The sequence below is a fragment of the Staurois parvus genome, unplaced genomic scaffold (genome assembly GCF_062004578.1).
Source record: "Staurois parvus isolate SC_StPar_1 unplaced genomic scaffold, SC_StPar_1.0 ptg000027l, whole genome shotgun sequence".
NCBI classification, from domain to species: Eukaryota; Metazoa; Chordata; class Amphibia; order Anura; family Ranidae; genus Staurois; species Staurois parvus.
This window is the reverse complement of record NW_028317823.1, coordinates 1,823,923-1,844,845: the sequence shown is the minus strand read 5'-3', so window position 1 is coordinate 1,844,845 and position 20,923 is coordinate 1,823,923. Positions and strand designations below refer to the sequence as shown.

Here is a 20,923-nt window from a genome sequence, read left to right as displayed (position 1 = left end):
AAAACTTTACACTGGGCACAGTCAGGCAAGTACCCTTCTCCTGGCAACCGCCAAACACAGACACATCCATCGGATTGCCAGACAGAGAAGAATAATTCTTCATTCCAGAGAACACGTCTCCACTGCTATAGAGTCCAGTGGCAGCGTGCTTTACACCACTGCATCCGACGCTTTGCATTGCACTTGGTGATGTAAGGCTTGGATGCAGCTGCCCAGCCATGGAAACCCATTCCATGAAGATCTCTATGCACTGTTGTGCTAAAGTGAAGGCCACACACAGTTTGGAGGTCTTTAGCTATTGACTCTGCAAACAGTTGCCAACTTCTGCGCACTGTGCGCTTCAGCTTGTGCTGACCCTGCTCTGTCATTTTACATGGCCTACTTCGTGGCTGAGTTGCTGTTGTTCCCAGTTGCTTCCACTTTGTTATAATACCACTAACAGTTTACCGTAGAATATTTAGTAGCCAGGAAATGTCACGGATGGACTTATTGCACATGTGACCACCTATCACGGTACCACGCCTGAAGTCACTGAGCTCCTGAGAGCGACCCATTCTTTCACAAATGTTTGTAGAAGCAGTCTGCATGCCTAGGTGCTTGAATGTATACATCTGCGGCCATGGAGGTGATTGGAACACCTGAATCCAATGATTTGGAGGGGCTAGCCCAATACTTTTGGCAATATAGCGTGTGTGTGTGTGTGTGTGTGTGTGTATATATATATATATATATATATATATATACACACACACACTGTATATTTAAAAAATAGATATTTTATTACATATTATTAAAAAGCCCAGGTAATTTTGAAGACACTTGAAAATAACAAAATGATTCCTTTTGCTTCAGTTTGTTTTTTTTATACACTTGTTTTCTGTTTTGGTAAACCTTTTGGGGGTTTTATATCGTTTTGTATTTATTTTCTATTCTGTAAATCCTTAATAAATTAAAAAAAATGCTAAATAAACAGTTGTAAAAAAAAAAATTGGGAAACAGCAGAAATCCATTTTTTTTAAATACCGTACATGAAAAATGAAAAACTATTTTACTACTCTCTGTGATCTGTTTTTTTTTTATGTTGTGATCTTTTCCTTTAAGTTTTTTTTATTTTTTCTCTTTTTTAAAACCATAAAGGATAAAAAAATATAAAGAAAATAGATTGTTAAAAACAGTGTAAGCAGTTTAGGAAGAAAAAAAAGAAAGAAAATGACTTAAATTACATTGCTGATGCTTGAAAAAAAATATTTTTTCCTTTTGATTGCTTTTTTTTGTGAACTGTGCTATTCTCCTTTCCTTAAACGAAACAGCTCCAGTAATGGACCAAGGACAGAATTACAACAGAGGTGACATTTGTAACCCCAAATCCAGCTGCCTTTTTATTGTTGTGTTTCATAAAGCCCCTTTAACCATGTCTCTTGAACATACTGTTTCAATCCTGAAAACACGTTTTGAAAGCTTTGCCTGCCTGCTTGTGAAAACCCAATTCTGGATGTTTATGCCCTAGCATGTTGGTACCGTGTCATCTAATACAGCCGTGCTGTAACAGTGTCCAAGCTATCACTCACCTTGTTATGTAACATATGAATTAACAATGATGTATTGCTTTTATGGCACACGCTTGGAAGCATGTACAAAGCAGTGAATTTAAAGTGAACCTAAAGTTTTTCAGCAAGCAATTTGTTGCCAAATTAAAGGGCAAGGAAAGCAGATTACTTGTTTTTTTCAGCTATGAAGATTTTAGTGTATCTAGAAAAAGTGAATTCCTGCCTCCATTATTAATAATACACCTCCACAATTGCTCCAAAAAAGGCTGTTATACTGTGGGAGAAGGTTACACAGAGTTAGTCAATTAAAAACTTCCAAGAATGTCATAGGCCCTTTAAATATGTAATGCCTGTGAAGTAATGAATTTACAGGGCCCAAATCATAGACACTGTTCTTATTTGGCTGCATTCCACTGAGATGCAGACTTTCCCAAAATGGCAGCCAGAGCCTGGACCCTATTTTCAGTTTTTACCTTTGACAATGTCACATTTTCCAGGAGCTCTGTGTCCTACATAGATTGACAGACCCATTAGAAGACAGTTAGGATCATATCATTTTGGGCTTGATTTACTAAAGGCAAACTTCAATATGCAAGGGAATTTTCACTTAACATAGTTAATGAGGTGAATATCTGATGACTTTCATCATCTAATCATGTGCAAGAAAAAATACTGCTTTTCTTTTCTTGCATGTGAATGGGTCATTTTTGAACAGTGATTTTTTTTTAAATCACATCCACTAAACTAAGAGAAGATTCCATTAAAAAGTAAACAGCCTATTTGCTTTTAGTAAATCAACCCCACTACATCCACTGGGTGGCCTTTACCCTCTTCCTCTAGTGATGCTCCACATGATCATTGCTAGAGGTTTTCCTATACAATTTATGTTGTAGCTTTCACTCTTTCCTTCAAGCAATGTTTAACAAGAAAACTGCTAAGCAAACATGCAGATGTGGCAACGTCATGTTATTGCCACTGTCCCATATTGCCTACTGTTCATGTGTGGCCTCTGCATTCGGTGGGGCTTATGAAGATAAAAATACAAGCCACAGGATAATCTGCTTCTTGTGATATCATAGCTAGGAAGAGTATGGAGGTAAAAAGGGACTAGCAAATTACACTAAAACCTTTTTTACTGGAAGAAACAAAAGGAGTGACTGCTTTGCCTGCCCTTGTTCTTCACAACATTATTATTTTTTTACTACCATACAGGTGCACAAAAGCATGGCTGATTTACCATTAACAGAAGCATGTGGAATTCGAAGGGGATGTCTAATTTTTACTATAAACATATTCATTTGCATATTGTATTTTTCTCAGCTTACCATTGGGATACTTCAGACTGGATGCCAAGCGCACGATTGTCGGACATTGAAGAGGCTCCAAACTACGAAGCCGCAGATGGAACCTCTGCACACCATGGTAGTACCAGAGAGTTGGAGTCAGACTACTACCTTGGTGGCTACGACATCGACAGTGATTACCCTCCTCCCCAACACGAAGACTATTTAAGCCAAGATCAACTGCCACCTCCACTTCCGGAGGACTTCCAAGAACATTATGACACTCTTCCAAAAGTACAACCACGAACCGTGGTTAGTACGCTCAGTCCGGACTGTAGGCGACGCCCACAGTTCCATCCAAGCCAATACCTCCCACCCCATCATCTCTCAAATGAAATAGACACATCGATTTCCCAAGCTGGACATTCTTTTAGTACTTTTGTGCCTGGTCCAAGCCAAAATATGGACAAGACAAGCACAGATAACATCTCTTTATCTTTGCACAATTCTGTGGGTGCTTCCTCATCAGATGTCTCTGCTAGTTGTGGACTAGAAGACACAGAAGTGGCCATAAGTGACTATGAAAGTTTAGACAACTTTCGACTTGATCAATCCCACATTCCCTATATGGAAACCCAACATCAGACTCAAGTGTGACAAACTTTTTGTTTTATATGCCCATGACTAGTCGTACATATGAAAAAAAAGCCACAGCATTCATCTTGGACTAAAGTAACAAGTGCAAACCTTTGGAATTCCAGTCGCTTAGATAGTATGTCAGTTATCTGTTGAGAAAAATTAAATAGACAATCCTTTTAACACTTTGCTGATATTTATTGCCAAACATATGCACAGTGTTTTATTACTCAAAAGAATTTTTGAAAAAAAAGTACAGTTTGAAAGTCTCTTGCATAACTTAAGGAGAAGGATGCTACATTTATAAGCAGGTGAACATGCATATGCTGGTACTGTGTATCATATGGCTTTGAAAGGCTGAAGTGTAGCTGTAAGAGTATTAAAGCAAACCTGTCACTTTCAAAGTGGAAGTAGCCATTTTGTGCTCAGAACTTGTATTCATATACATGTAACTCTCAAGTCGCTAGGGCTGACTGTGTGAAAATCGGAGAAGTGAGCTGTTTTCTACAGCAACCATATTTCATCTTTCAAAGGAATCATGGACTCTGATAGTTTGCTATGGGTGTTAACTCTGCTTTTGCTCCAGCTTTCATAAATCAGCCCCACTGTGGCAGGTGTGTTATTTTCTGCAGGCAGTGGAGAAAGAACTCTGTGGGGTCCAGGGACGTGATACTGTTAACATTGTTGCTATTAAGATTATCATCATCTGTACATAGAAGTGTTGGCATTTCAAATCTCTGAGATCCCTGCTACTCTCAATACTCATTTGGGAATTACCAATGAGCATTGAGAAGTACCTGTATACAATGTATTTAAGGTGGACATATTTGTACTTGGCAGTAGGGTTTCATAATTTAGGACCTTGAGTTCTGCTGCATTTGTATCCCCCTCTATATGGTCATCTCTTGCAATGTCCTCTCAAACCTGAGAGGTTCTGAACAATAGGGTAGATTGCCAACAAAACCAACGCCCCCATAATTTTAATACCTTGTAATATTGGGAACTTTTAAACCCTATCAAATCCACCTACATTAAAGCTGGAATCCAAGCATACAGCTAAATACAAAGATTAAATACATACTGTATTCGGGAACTGTTTTACCAGTCAAAGGATTTGTATTTCTCCCCATCCAGCCCTGAGATTAACTCAACCCCATTACACTGCCAGCAAGGCAAGTGGACACCACCTACAGATAAGAAATGCATTGGTGTTCTCTCTTCACCCCCACCATCCTTTTTGACTGGATAGCAACAAAGCAGCAGCAGATTGATGAGGTTATCCCGCTGCTCACTCTTCTGCTGTTCTCACCTCAAATCAGCATGTTTTTCATTAACACATTTGCATGCAGCACTCAGGATTGGCTTCAGGTCTTCCCCCATCTCAGATCCGATGTATTGGGGATTTGGACTTATGCCAAGTCAGATTCAGGTCCTTCTACAAGTTGCATTAAAATGCATTTACTTACTTATTAATGAATACAACACTTCATTAATTTATCACATCTGCTTGGACTTCAACTTTAAGCAAAACCATGTACATTTTCTTCTAAGTCCCACCCTTGAGTTAGCCTGCGGCAGTTAATATGCATGTGAGTATATGTGATAAGTACATTTTGACTTAAACATTTTGGAAAGAAATACCAGAGCTGTTTACAAATATGAAAGTTTACTGGAAGCACAAATATGAAAATAACAAAAATGCTTTAAATATCTATGCTCCTACATTACTGAAGACAGTATGTATGTATATATTCTGAGCCAATTAGCCATACTTCTCAATATAACAATTTTTTTTACAAATGTGTGTGCCTTGTCCATACTGGCGAATTTCAGTTCACACAAAAATCACCTGTCTACTTTGCACTAAAAATGTATCTTGAAGCCACACACAAACACACACATACATACAATATAAATTGAATCCACCTGAAATCTCCATTTGAGATTTATTAAACATTGTGCAAAGACAAGTGGTGTGCAGTAACCTAGAGTAATAATTTAGAAATGATGTGCTATGAGTTTGCCCGCACTAAGGCAGTTGATTTGATTGGTTGGTATGCACACCATTAAGCAATGCATGATGTAACTAGGGAGTTATCCATACATCCTTTTATTTTTAGTATGGCTTTGAAACAGGGAAAGCCTCCCCATTAATAATGATATGGTACCAATGGCAACCAACCCTTATCTTAGCTTTGCTGTTTGAACAGATTAGTATGTTTTGAAATCAGGTTGGTCAAACTGGTCACTGGATGGTAAATTCAGCTTAATAACTTGAATGATGTCTACATGAGGCTGCTGTGGTGGGCTGAACTGTAACCCACATGCATGACTACTAGTAGGTAAGCATGGGTGTGTGCAGCAAGGAACAGAGTTATTATGTGACCTCAGAACAGGCCATTCATTTCAATCGGTGGATTAGCCATAGTTGGAAATTATATGGAGAGCTATGTGTTATCCCCACATGAGCCAGCTGCAGAATTGCATAGGCTGAATTGTGATACACACAGATGCTTAGTAGTGCAGTTGGGGGCCAGTGGTTTCTCTAGCTAGTGTCAAGAACAGAATTACTAGGATGACCTCTGAACATGCCATTTTCTTCAACCAATGGAGCAGCCATGGTTGAAGGTCATGTGGAGGTTTATGAATTGCCAGAATTGCAAAGGCTGAACTGTGACACACACCCATGCTTATTAGTGCTGTTGGGGACTGTTGATACTAGTGTGACCTCAAAACAGACCATTTCCTCCAACCATTGGAGCAGCCAACAATTTAGAGTATATTATATGTTAAAAAGTGGGTTGACGCTTGACCATCATTCCTTTATAGACGTGTAGAACATTACATTTGAAAACCATAGAACTTAGTATGGAGTTGACCACCTTTGGAGCTTTAACACCCTCAATTTCTCTGGTAATGTTTTCCACAAGACTGGGTGAGAATACTTGGCTCACAATCAGAAATCTGTTCATTCCAAACATGTAGAACAGAGTTGAGGGCAAGGCTCTGTAAAGGCCATTCGAGTTCCTCTACATGAAACTCATCAGGTCATGGGGTTGATTTACTGGAAACCCCTGGCTTCAATAATTTGGAGAGGTTTCCACATACATTTTAACATATGGAGGTGTGGTGGTCATGTGTTCATAAACATTTGACCATGTAGCGTATCTGGGTGCACTCATCAGTGTCTCATTATTATTTATGTATTGGCTTTCTCTTGCTCACAGCAATATTAAAACTAAGCCTGTGAATGGACACCTTATTAAAATAAGCCTGTTTGTAGCATATTAGAAAGTCTTCATCTATTTAAGCAATAAAATGCAGTGCATTGTAGTGTCTTTGTAATGGTAGAGAAGTATTATTTATATCTGATATCTAGTGAAAATTATCCATTTATCCTTGCAGTATTTTTGTATTAAATTATTAAGTTATTTTTAAATTTGGGCTTATAGGATGATAAAAATCATACATTCACATAAAGGTAAGGTACATTATTTTTATGCAATTCGAACAATTTGAAGACTTTTTTTTTTTTTAGATACATGTACAGTGTGACTGAAATGTATAAAATAGAGACACAGCATTGTACATAATGTTGATTACTTGGGTTGGAAATGACCTGTTATGGTTGGTCAATGATGATTTTTATCATTGGTATAACTGCACAAGGTACAAGCCATCTTATGATTGAGGAATATGTGTTTTGTTTTAGACTTACCATAGACATCTTTCAGGTTAAAGGTGTGATTTCCTGATTATATGCATTGTCTTTCAGTGGATGGATCTATTTATTAAAATAGAACTATGGCCTCCCAATACAAATATGGGCATCTGCGCATAAAGTATACCCTTAGCCCCCCTGCAAAGGTTCACAAATACTTGTTCTTCTTGTCAGGGAAGTCAACTAAATGCAGCTTCCTGTGTTGGTGAGGCAACATTGCTGCACTACTCCTAAATTCCATACAGATTTGCTCCTTATGCTGTGTTTGCTTGCACTACAGTGAAATGAAAAAAATGTTGCAGGGTGCTTGGCTAGCAACATTATCACTGCTGACTCACAAGCCTGTAGTTTGTTTGTGGGCACCTTGTCACATCTAGTCCTGCTCACCGATTTCTGGATTGACAGCAATTCCTCTGTTGCCGAAACCTGTTGCTGAAACATTTCCACTGTGAGCTGCATTGTCTTGGAGGGGTATCATGTGAGACACAAATGAAAGAGGATTTGGATACATCAGGGCAGGTGAAAAGGTTTTGAGGCTTGTGCATCACATAGTAACTGGATTTGAGACTTGTTTAGTATGTCACAAAGGATCCTTTAGCTATACATTAACAAATTAAGTTTCCATTATGGTCATCTTGTTCCATGAGAGGTGGTGAGAAGCATTAGAAGTTTGTCCATCCATGGTTACAGGAGTGTCGGGAGACTTGGTCACTTTCTAATTTCTTGTATATTTTGAGACTCTCTTATAGCCGATTTCCATAGTCCATAGCTCTGTTCCTGCTCATCTTGCAGACTTACTCTATAGCATGGATGCTTCAATGTTTTTTTGTGCTATTAAAATATAATAATAATAATAATAATAAAAAAAAATACATATATACCAGAGAGAGAAGAAGAGAGCACAACTCAAGAACAGAGCTCTCGCAGCCCCAGTCTCTGAGAGGCATACCCAACCAGTTAAACTCTCCAACCTCTAAACCATAAAACTGAACTCAGTTTTTGTTGGACTGACCCATTATTAAAAAGGAAATCTACATATATCGATAAGTTAACATTTCCTTGGCAGTGATTACTTGACTGCGGTGTACCGTGTTTTCTGTAAGGTTCTGTAGATGGATATCCTCAGAAATTAACTGAATTGGGCATGAGTGGTGGCTCTAGATGGCTAATCCAGACCAAAAACTAGATATTTCAGTGCTAAATGTGTCATTACTTAAATTGTTGAGTCTGGAGTTGCACAGGCAGGTCTAACTAAGCAGCAAACAGTTTAGTGCCTGATAAGTTTTGCTGGGTTTTTTACTGATCTGAAATGAGATGCATTGTTATCTATGGGACATTGCACACAGCTGAGTAAAGATCTGTAATGCAGTGTTGAGTACAGAGCAGTAAAACAAAAATAGAAAATTTTAAATTTCAGTGCAGTAATTTACTTGTGTGTTTACTTGTTTAGGCCCTTTGCACATGAGTATCATAATTTACAGATATTTACTCAGGAACTTGTGATGCCCATGTGCAAAGGACCTCAGTACTGGCAATGAAGAAGAGTTTTACTCGTCTACCTTCATCTATATGCTTACACACCTTTACTTGCCTATATTCAACATTACTCAGGTCTTTACACACAGTTTTTGGCCCCTTGCACAAGGTGGCACAAGTAAATGGGTAAACATCAGTAAATTATGATGCCCGTGTGCAAGGGTCCTTACCCATGGGAATAGTAAAAAAAAAAACCTTGTTATTGCCATAACGGTCAGCCACAAAATGAAATATAGTGTCTTTTTTTAACAGTAATTTCCAGTCAGATGTTGATAAAGTATTGTCTGATAGATGTTTGTGACTAGGGCTTGCATAGTGCCTACATACACATTTTCATCCATACATATTTAACTAGTCATCCATTGTATAACACACTGGGATTGATTTACTAAAACTGATGATTGCAAAATCTGGTACAGCTGTGCATGGTAGCCAATCAGCTTCTAATCTCAGCTTATTCAAGTAAGCTTTAGCCAAAAAAAATGGAAGCTGATTGGTTTCTATGCAGAGCTTAAGCAGATTTTACATTCTCCAGTTTTAGTAAATCAACCTCAGTGTGTATCATGTGGACACTTTTACATAAATAGAAACTTGTGTTAAATGACTATGTAGAGTGTTCATTACATTGGATTATAGTTGTTATTTTGGCATATTTACAAAGCCCCATATGAAACCAATGGTGGAAAATCTGTCAATTTATCTAAGCAACCTAAAAACAGTTTAGTAAAAATTACAAAATATTTCCATTCATTTCAATATGTGACCAGCATTAGGTCTTCTGCAGCACATTATACTGTAAGCCATAGATATTGTAGGTTATGTAAGTTTGAAATGCACAAGTACCCCAAGTCAATCTGGGACAACCTTCATAGAATCTTTGGAACTGCATGTGAAGTAAATTATATAACTGTTCTACTCAAGGTTGGCAGTTGAAGATCCAAACAAATCTAAATCAGTGTTGACAGATACTTGGGAAACTTTCTGAATTTTGAATCCACTGTGGACCTACCATTTGCAATAGTCTGTTGTTTTTTACATTAGGTATTTAAAATGGTTATAAGACCATTACTTTTCTCAACCAATTCTTTATCCTCAATTTTCAACACCAGATGTGTCCTCTGTTATTTCTACATGAAGAAGTGTGTTGAAGATTTCTCCAAATATAATACTTATTTTTATTATTGTTTTAAGGTTACTGAATACTACAAACGTATTGAAACAGTAAAAATAGATTTTAAATAATTTAGATCATTATTATAATGCTTTGGGACATTTTGTGATTCCAGAATATTATTCAGGAACAGCCTTATGAAGAGTTTATACCTATTGTGTCTACAAAATAAGGAGAAGAGGGAAAATCATTACTTGAAATCTAGCAATGGTAGCTTACAGCACTGGGATGCTTGCCCTTAAATTCCAGCGAGGGTTTGATTTGCATTAAATCTGCATGTTTCTTTGTTATATAAGAAGGTGTCCTCTGGACATTCAGATCTTTTATGGTGATTCAGAAACACACTGTCACATTAGTTGGCTTCTAGCCCAAGTTGGCCCTACAGAGTGTTATAAAAAATTCTACAGAGATTGTGAATCTCAGATTATGCTTTCTGATATGTTGGAACAATAACTACAGAAATGATGATATATATTTGGTTCTTCTCAAACAAGACAGGTTTATGAGAGTTTGAGGTTTATTGGAGCACGGGGGATATTACAGAACCTTCAAGAATTAGTGCTAAGAAAATTAAAAAACATTTTTTCTCCAGTTATGACATTGACCAGCACTATCCACCAGTGCAATGACCTCACTATTATTTAGAGGGCTGCGGATTGTACTTTTTATTTTAAGATTAAAAATCTGCTGCCAGAAGCTACATATCCAAAAAGGCAATAGATTTGTTGCCCTAGCTTGGGTTCTACAGAATGAGGCTCTGCATCTCCTATGCTGGGCCAATTGGTGAAGTTAGAGGTATAGTATTTCTGTATTTTGATCTGCCCATAAATATTTGCACTTCTGCACTCCTGAAAAGTACACCACGTAAGGTTGAAAAGACATTTTTAGAAACTTACACTTATTATGTTCATTGTAAACAAGCTTCATGCAGGGATATAAGATAAAGCAATAGAAACGTCTTATCACTATCCACCTCATATTTTAGTGAGTTAAAATTCAATGTCAGGCAATCAAATACACAGATGAAAATATATGTTTTACCTGCCAATATGTTTATTCTGGTACATCCAGTCATAAGAATTACACAGCTCTGCCATAAAGCACAGCCCTGTGCTTTATGGCAGAGCTGTGACCTGACTTTCTCTTGTGCAGTTCAGTAACACTTGAAGGTCTTGTCCCTGACCCAGCCTGTGATTGGACAGAGAAAGGAGAACCAGCAGACTGATGAGCTCATCTCTTTATCACTGTGCTATCTACTCCTATCAGTATGTTCATTCTCAGCACATCTGCACTCAAACATGGCTGACGGGCTCTTTGTGCTGCTTATCCTGAGCTCCGTTGTACAGCAACTGCAAATGAATGATATTAAGTCAACTGTTACTTACATTGCTTGCATTAAGAATCACATTTAATGATGATTAAAGTAGAATGTGAGCTACAGCCTAATTTAGCCTTAAAAAGATTCAATTCCCCATGAAAATAGGTAAGTATATACATCTTTTTTACACAGGTTAGTACTGGTGTTGGAGGGGAGCATTTTTACGACTAATTAGGCTTTAGCTAGAATTCTGTTTTAATGAATACAGAGCTACATTAATTTTCATATATCTGCCTGGAATTTCAGAAAAAATACTTCATTATGAAATAACAGCCTGTAAAATCACGTAATGTTCTTACCCTTTGTAATACTGTAGTGAGGGAGACCAACAAGTTCTCTAGTTGTTCTACTATGGTTGGGTCATAGATGTCATAAGATTCCCTTGACAATTGCTGGGAAAGACGCACTAGCAATATTCCTCCATGCTTTTGAGAGGCTGATCTACTCAGCCTTACCAATGTTAACGTGTACAGCCAGCTTTACTTTTGTAATCTGTATATTCAACATTTCTAGATGAAATACTTAGACACAGATAATTCCTATAATTATATAACACTCCATATCAATTCAGTTGTGGATTAATTTTAACAACCCTCCATGATCTAGAACTGAGGAATTATGGGGTTGTTGCAGAGGAACAGGCAAACCGCTTGTCTGCCCAAGCAAATCAAAAGCATAAGCTCTGCATCATCTTGCTATTAATAACACTCATCAAATCACTATTCTTCCCATAAAGTGACAAAATACAATGATGAAAATCTCTTCTGGATAATAAATATACCATGCTAGCATTTCTGATAGTGTGGCTATGGAAAGGAAACCAGAACTGCAAAAAATGGGCTCCTCCAGGACCATAAAATCCCCTCTGTCACCTCTTGGTTGCTGCCAGTTAAGCATTTGTTATCAATTTCATAAGGGTATTTCATTGTATGGTAAAGAAGTGAAAGCACTTTTTAGTTATATTTTTGGTTGTACCTTTATTCCTATGAGCTTTGTTATTGTACTGACCTATTTACAAAGTTTCGGTGGCCTCTATAACATCATTGTGGAATCCTTTGCAGGTCATCCCATAAATCAGCTTCTAAAGGCTGCGCAAGGCTTAGCAGTAAGTAGAGGTAGAAAGTAGCTGTATACAGCCCAAGGCCCAGTTCAGCTACATACCCTTCAACATCTGGCAAGCTCTGTTTGTTTGATTTTAAATAATATTTGTATTGAAGTTCAGTTATAACAAAGTCTCTTAAGCTGTAAATTTTGTTGAACTTTTCAGAGGTCTTGTTCAAAAAGAAAAAAATGATTGCGGTCTTTATTATCATTTATTTAAAGCACACGAAACACAATTTTAACCAATATTGATTTGTGTTCAAAACAAAAACAACTATTTTTCCCTCTTATAAATATCTTTATAGCTTTATATTGTATATACTGTGCTAAAGCTTGGGTTTCAATCTACAGAATGAGGCCCTATTTCTCTTTCAGTAGGCCAACTGGAGAAGTTAGAGGTATAGTATTTCTGTATATTGATCTGCCCATAAATATTTGCACTTCTGTACTCCTGAAAACCTTTTTGTAATACCAGAGATATATCTTTTGGAAGGTGATCAAGAGAGTTATAAGAAATAATATCAAGCCTAATTCTCACAGGCTTTATTCCATGCAACTTGCCTGAACCACATCATGTACATGGAGCGTTTACAAAGCATTGGGCATGAACTTGTACATTACCCGGGTTCCTCTACTGCTTATACTAACCTTCTCTCTGGTGCTGATCCACTCGCCACCACAGGGAACTATCAGTTATGGTGGATTACCCCCTTTTCGTACATGACTGAGACTTAGCACTTGGCCACCTTGGCACCAGTGAAAGTGAAGGAAAGGTAAGTATAAGACTCTCGGGATGGGTGGAAGCATTGGCAAAGCCATCCTGTTGCTTTGCCTTGCATGGGTAAGGCACAGGCTTGTGTGAAAGCATTTGTATATGATTGAAAGCTACAAAGTGTTAAAACTAATATTACCTATAAAGTACAGACACTACTACCTATGTGTTATCTTCAAATTAATTCCGTTTTGCTTCGGGATAACCCTGGGTGAGCTGGCCGGGCTCCATGCAGGGATGTGATGTTTGTCCAGTTTGACATTACCCCCCCCCCCCATTTCTGAAGCAAAGCCCTAAATAACAATTAATTGTAAGTATTAGAGACTGTGGCATTGGAATATTATATTTTAAGGGGCAATGCCTAGTGCTAGTATAGGGTGGGTTTTAGCAGGATATATATAGCCAGGTCTGGGATGATGAGTCTTCCTCAGGCTTTTGCAAATTCTTGCAACAAGCTGCAGTTTACCAGTATTGTTAGTTTACACACTTTCTAGGATCAGATAGGATCCACTTTAAGCCATTGTACAGACCTTAATGGCAGTGTTAAACTTTGCTTTAAACAATTTTATCAAGCAGTGGTGACACTTAACTACTGGAAGCTTGGTTACAGCCAGCACTAGTATCAAGAGTTGAGTTCAACGCACATCCAGACTAGAGATGAAGAGTTTTTTAGGGATTTGTAAAAAGCTGCTCAAAGCTTTAGTAATGCTGTGTACATTCTCAACAGACAGGCATTGACTGTATATGCTAGACTTTACTGACCTGTAAAAAATAGTATCCAGGATTACATATTTTTGAAAAAAATTTGATTCAAAAGAGAAGTGTGGGCTTTAGAAAAAAAATTATACTCACCTAGGTGGATGCAGCTTCGATCCGATGCTGCAACTATCCCCCCGACGGCTCTGCACAAAGAGCTGAGTGATCAAACATCGCGTTTGCTCAGTTCTCCCCCCTCTGCTCTGAGCAGAGAGCTATGACTGTCAGTCACCAGTTCTCTAGTCTGCCCCTCCAGCGCTGACTGGAACGCTGGGCTGTGGAGGGCGCAGGAGAGGCTGGTTCAGGCTCTCAGTGGCTTGCTGCCAGTCCAGAAAGATTTGGCTATACTAATCCTCTAAACTGTTTCTCCTATCCCCTTGAAAGAACATGTTAAAGGATATGCTGTAAAATAAAATGACGTCTACAATGTCGACAATTTGACATTATTTACTGTTGGTTCAACAAGCAGACGTTTGTCCTCTAGGGCACTTTGAAGTGATTGCAAGAAAAATATTGGGGTCAAGCTTTTTTATGTCCAAAGCAACAGCCAAGAAGTGAATGCAGACTATGGTAATATTTATGTGTTCTCATTTAAAGTGCCAATATACGAACACAATACGAGTATTCAGCAATATTTCATTTTTTATTAAGAAGAAAGCCTAAGGCATAAATTCATAGCACAATTTCTCTGAATATGTGTGTAGTAACTAGTAAAATATAGTGTTGATTAGATTTGAGATGGTTGATAAGTGTAGATAGCTTCCCCTGTAGAGTGGAGGATGATACCTCATTAGGATCCTAGAGCCATTATGTATGATAGTAAGGGGTGTATAGTATATTACTGGGCTTATTAAATAAAAATTGCAAGGAGCAAAGGGCTAAGTGCACATTGCCTTAGGAATAAGTCCCAATCAGATTTAAGTTTGCTTCACAAATTTCTGTACAGCACAGACACTCATGGCTTTCTATGGGCAGCGCACTTAGTACTATGCTGTTTGAAACGTTTTGTTGAAAAAAATTCAATATAGTAAAAGATGTAAGTGATTTTTAGTTGGCCATTCCATAGTTTGTATAAATTAAATTTCTCAGATAAAAATGGAAATCTCTCTTCAGCTTAGTATCGATGAGCAATCCCCATACAGTTTTGTTTACTGTATTTGTTGGAATGAGACTACAAGGTCACAAGTGAAAACATTTCTTCTGACACCAGTAAAACTGCAATTGTATGGGAGGTTCTTCCATTTTTTACTACAAAGGTGGGCCACAGCCAAAATAGAATTCAAACTTTACTGTAATTTCCTCTTAGGGAGGTTTGGGAAAGTATTCCTGCAGCCATATTTTAACCTGTATATAGCAGCTGTAATAGAAGGTTTTGATGGTTTTACCCAGTGTTGTAGTATAATAGTTAACAGGTCATCTCGTTGCATGATGTGTTCATTAGAAGCAAATCTGTACATTGTCCTGATTTGGGCTCTTTCATCACCTACTACTCTGATCACTGTTCAGGCCAAAGGATTTAGGGTACATCTTAATACACTGTAGAGGCAGCCATTTTGTATTGGCAACCAATATTCACAGCATGAGGGAAGATATGTGAACCAGCCTTTACAAAACAGCTAAAAAGAAAAGCCAGCCATTTTGGCAGCTGAAATAATTTATGCAATGTAGGTAATCTTTTTTCAGCTAAACCAACACTTACTCAAGGGTAGTGTGTGAGCTGAACAAAAATTTAGAGCACAGAAGGAGCTTTTGACACCCTTTGGGCAGTTTCATGCCTTTCTGTGACTAATAGGGTGGACTATGCTATGGCCTGCCCCATGGCAGCCTTAACTTGTTCGTAAACCTTAAATCCATTTTTCAGCATTTGCTACTATGAGCAGTTTTCTGCATTCATTTCTTTGAATCTGCCACATATTCTTACCTAGAGTTCTGCCAGTAACAGCACTTGCCATGTGTACTCCCTTTGTTGGCTATAAGCTACCTATCAGGTATATCGAATGGGCAGTTCAATACCAACTGGAAGAGCGCACACAATGAGCTGACAAATCTGCTGCTAATTGCGAGGCAAGTGATTTAACATCGTCAGCCTGCAACGGAAAGTGCTATTACAGGCAGGATCTTGTGTAAGAAACTTTGCAACAGATTCACAAAAACCAATCTGCTTATGAAACCTGTATATATTGAGACATGATCCCAGGCATACTGAAAAAGGAAGGAATGATTTAGGGGTTACATACATTTATTGTTTTCTGTGACTACTACAAAATATTATGATGACCCCAAATATTCACATACACAATAAAGAGTTTCAAGCCCATACTGTTTAAGAAATGTGCTGTCTTTGAAAAAAAAATTGCAGTTCATCATTTTCACCTTTTTTAGTGGACCTCATATAAAATCAGGGACCAGTCAACTACAGCATTTTACGTAGGTTCTACCTTATTGGTTAGACATACTGGGATTTATTTACTAAGGTGAAGTAGAATTCAATTTGCAAGGTAATTTTCCTTTAGTGTAGTAAATCAGGTTAATCTCTGCTGATGTCTGACATCCAAACGTGCAAGCAAAAATATATATTTTTTTAGTTTTCTTTGCTTGTGATTGGATATTCTTTGCAAAGTGAATTCTTAGCACATTCACTAAGCTAAATGAAAATTCTTGCAAAGTGAACATACTCCTCTTCTATAGGAAAACAACCTTAAGCCAGCCATAGATGGTTCGAATCTTGGCTGGTTCTGCAGGGACCAGCCAAGATTCAAGCCATCTATGGGCAGATTGATTGTACCTAATTTGATTGTTGTATGACTTGGGTACAACAAGCATGTTGGATTTGACATTATTATTGCCAATGGCTATAGCCGCTAGCATTAATCACTGTGTTCTCCTGGCAGGGTCAGCTCCCCTCCGGGTCCCCCACCCACCAGGAGAACACAATAGATCCACTAGAGGGATTCCCCATCAGCACTGGGGGGAATCGAGTGATTCTCTTTCCTGCAACCCATGATTGCAGGAAAGAAAATTGCATTGTCTATGGCTTACCTTACAGTCTCAGTAATTGTGCTTTAATGAATATGTATGGTGCACATTAAAATTTTCTATTGAATTTTTGTTCACAAGTGTTATCTATAGCCTCCTTAAAACAACTTCTAATTTACTCCAATAACTATATCTGAAATTAAAAGAAAAAGGAACTCTAAAAACCATGATTTACTGCAAAAAGCCAAAAAGGCACTTAGTTATACTAACTTACTTTCAATAATTTTATTATTTGCATTTATATATCTTTGTGATATTGATCCCCATTATGTTTAGCAAAAGATGCCCTTTATCTTCAATACAAAATTCATTCACAAATGCTAAATAAGCTTTGCTTGACAGTAACTATTGGTAATCTGTGATTTTCATAACGTGAAAGTCAAACTCTAGAGCCATAGCAATTTTTTGATTCTAAAAGTGGAAGGTAAACTCTGCTCCATAAGAGTTCCATTTGAGATTTTTTCATGGAAATTATCATTTATAGTATCAAAAATAACCCTGATTTGCTGCCTTTCCAAGGTGATCAGAATCTGTTACAATTTAATTGATTGTTTCATCGCACTTCATACATGATATATTTTAAAGTCATCCAATTAATTATTTAAAATATGGTTCTCAGGGAGAATCCTCTAAGGAGATTGTAGTTTTCTTCCAAATTATCTATAGGTATTTCTGTGAAGGTTCTCATGTATCCAGGTTATGGTATGGTTGTGGTAGTTTGTCACATTCAGCCAGACTTGCTTTGTAATGTTGCATAATGTTTCACTACTCATCAAACATTGCAATTGGATGTGGCTTAACTACTACTAGATATCAAGAGGTGTTTTTCTATACTAATGTATAAACAGTTTACTCCTTTTCCACATATTGAGGCTTTTAAGCGGTTTGAGCATTATTTTTGTTGATGGCAGTTGTTAAATTTATCACAGCAGCCCCCAAAAATAATGGTGCTCATTAGGAGCCGAGAATGGACATCTTGTTAGTAGAAGATAAGGTGGATTTTATGATCTTTCCCGGTTTTCATTTGTATCACGCTTGCCTATAATACTTTGAGCTTTTGAGGAAAAAAAACAATTTTTTATCATGTTTTTCTTTCTGCTGCCCAACTACCTTATTCATTTAATTAATCCTAGAAAAAAGCTCATATTAATTATTTTTTCTTGTGTATTTTAGAGGTGATATTTGTTTTAATTTCCTATGGCTTATATGTTTTAATTTCTATACTGTTATCTTCATATTTTATCTTCATATTGTGCTTATTTAAAAGAATTTGGGGTAAATTATGACCGGACATATGCATGTATTTGAGGACAACATTGGAACTGAAAGAAAAAATCCTTTTTATAACCCTAAAATATGAAACAGTTGGAGATCGACTTTATTTTTTTATTTATAGTTAAATGAGCTTTTTTTTTTTAATGTTTTTAATTAAGCATTATTTTGACAAACTCAATGTGAAACTGAAGCCACACATTAGCCAACTTGTGTCAAAATTTGAAAATTACAAGAAAATGTTATACCATTATGCATATAATTATGTTGATTTTTTAAGCATTGTTGTTGACAGATTAAGCTTCACCGATCATTTTCCTATCTTGCATATGAAACAGTTACAACTACTACTCCCTATGCTTTAACCATTGCTTTTCCTAAAACGGTTCGTAGAACTTGATTTTATATTTAAACCCCAAATGGTATTACCTTTTCCACTCAGTGAAAAATAAATAATTTGATAGATCAGTGGACAACTATTACATGAGTTCATATAGAAGATTTTTTTACTTATCAATAGAATTGGCATCAATCCTTCATTAATTGAAAAAAATCACCAATCATGGATTCATAAGTGTTATCTTCAGAAAGATAGCAATAATAATGGTTTATTAACAAATCATATAGTTATTTACAGGATTATTTTAAGGCTAAGATATGACATATTGGGAATCAATGTTAACACTTTCATTATTTGACTGGCTTAAAACCCCTTAAACTGCATTGTATTTTGTTTTGAAATGAAAATTAAGCACTGTATCAGAAAATCTGATCAGGTAAAGTTTGCCTGTTATAAACAGGCTGGGTTTTCAGGATGTATGTTATAGAGATGTTTGTAAAATAAGGTATGAAATGTATATATAATGTTTTTTTTAAAGAAAAACGTTCAACCTCTTGTAGGTATAATACAGCCAGACTGTACCCTCTGTGCTCTACAAAATGTACCACGTCACAGATCTTCATGGAGGTTCATTCCATGTCAACTTTTTGCATATGAGATTGTATTTGGATATTGTATTCCATTTTTGTTGCAAATTATTGGGCTAGCTATTCCATTTTACTTTTGTTTTATTTATTTTTATTTTTTGACGCCTCTTTTTTTCCGGGTCCCTAATTTGTTGGAAATGTGCTGTATTATTTATGTTTGACAGTTACATGTCATTTTTAAGAAAATAATTATGCAAACAGGAAATCATGGACTGGATATTTCTCACAACTTGCCCCCAAAGAAAGATCATTGTTCCCTGGTGCATTTTGCTGTTGACAGTATTATGTTTTTTTCCTTATTTTTTTGAATAGAAAAAAAATGTACAGGTTTGTAACTGTTGGAATTTGATAAACTTGATGGTTAACCATTTACAAAACTGTGTTTTGCCTTTTATTTAACATGGAACCAATCTGAAAGAGAAGAAAAGATATTTTCACAGCAATAATCACTTTCACGTCAGAGTTGCCCCCTGGAGTAATCTATTTCCACCACAAGACAGCCAACACTTTCTGTGAGCCCATTCTGTCATGGCTCCTTCCCCTGTAGAGATGTCATTATGCATCCTGAGTTCATAGAACTCCTGGACTGAGCACCACTCACACATTGTTACATGCACACCATTCAGTCCAGGAGGATGGACACAGCAGAAGAGACTACAGAAGAACTTGTGCCATCAAACCAGCTAGGAGATGTATGTATAAAAAAAATTATTAAAATTATGTATAAATTATTAAAAAGAAAAAGCTGGGTTCAGCTTCAGGAGGGAAGGGGAAAGGCAGAGGTCAGGAGGAACATAGCTGGAATTCAGCTTTTTTTTTTAGTATGATGTGGAAAACTAGATCATTTATTTATTTTCACCAGCATCAAAGGGTCAGTAATAAGAAAAAGTATGAATTTAATTTGAAGGTTGGCTGTCTTTTTTTCAACAGATGACACCTCTAATTGGGATTCGTGAGTACAATAATGGATGTATAGAAAACATTATTATAAGGTCAGTGAGAAGGTTTGCCCTCTATAGCCCACAGAGAGGATAAATTAGCCGGTGCTGTGCTTGAGTACTTTTGAGCACTTCTGAATCAACCATATTATAACAGTAGCAGATCTAGCATAGGCTGAACTTAATTGACTTTTTGTCAGAAAGAACTTTGGTTCTCATTATCCAGGTCATGGTAAGGCTAGAAGTAATTAGTCACATTCATAAGGACCTTTTCTGTAATGTAAATGTTTGGCAGGCTTGAAAACGTTACAAAACGTCTTCAACATTACAGGACAAGTCCAGTTGAATGTCAATATCTACAACTAGCTATCCCTACTTCTTAAACATATAATCAAGTATTGCTGATTTTAGGCTCTCAATAGTTTACAGTAAGGTCATGTTAGGAGGAGCTATGTTGATTAAAGATTTCCTTAGGTATTATGAGACAGGACATCAATTGACCTTACTGATTGCAAGACTGGGAATTTCTGAATCCTGCCGGGGACAATGGAAGAGGTTGTACATGGACATGGCTAAAACTAAGCCTAAGAATACTGTCATAACATCTAACAACTGAAAGAACTTATGTATGAAATGTTTTACTGATAAGCATGGAAAATAGTTTTGGCAACATATACATGTATGCACCAAAGACTCCCTGTGCAAACCTTATTAAAGGATAAGTTCACCTTTATACAAAAAATAATTTGTTACAGGAGCATCTAAAGCATAACTAGTGCCATGTAGGTC

At 37.0% G+C, this 20,923-nt stretch overlaps 1 protein-coding gene across 3 annotated transcripts in view; it reads left to right on the top strand.

Annotated features, from left to right (window-relative positions):
• FAT3 (FAT atypical cadherin 3) overlaps positions 1–19,573 on the top strand; it is a 617,414-nt gene extending 597,841 nt beyond the window's left edge. For 2 of the 3 annotated variants that reach the window (XM_089656533.1, XM_089656517.1), the window contains 2 exons: positions 1,311–1,346; positions 2,868–19,573. In XM_089656533.1, coding sequence (XP_089512659.1) covers positions 1,311–1,346; positions 2,868–3,487 — 656 coding nt within the window. In that variant the 3' untranslated portion in view covers positions 3,488–19,573. The remainder of the gene's footprint in view (positions 1–1,310; positions 1,347–2,867) is intronic. The other variant, XM_089656524.1, reaches the window with a different exon arrangement.
• Positions 19,574–20,923: the final 1,350 nt, after the last annotated feature.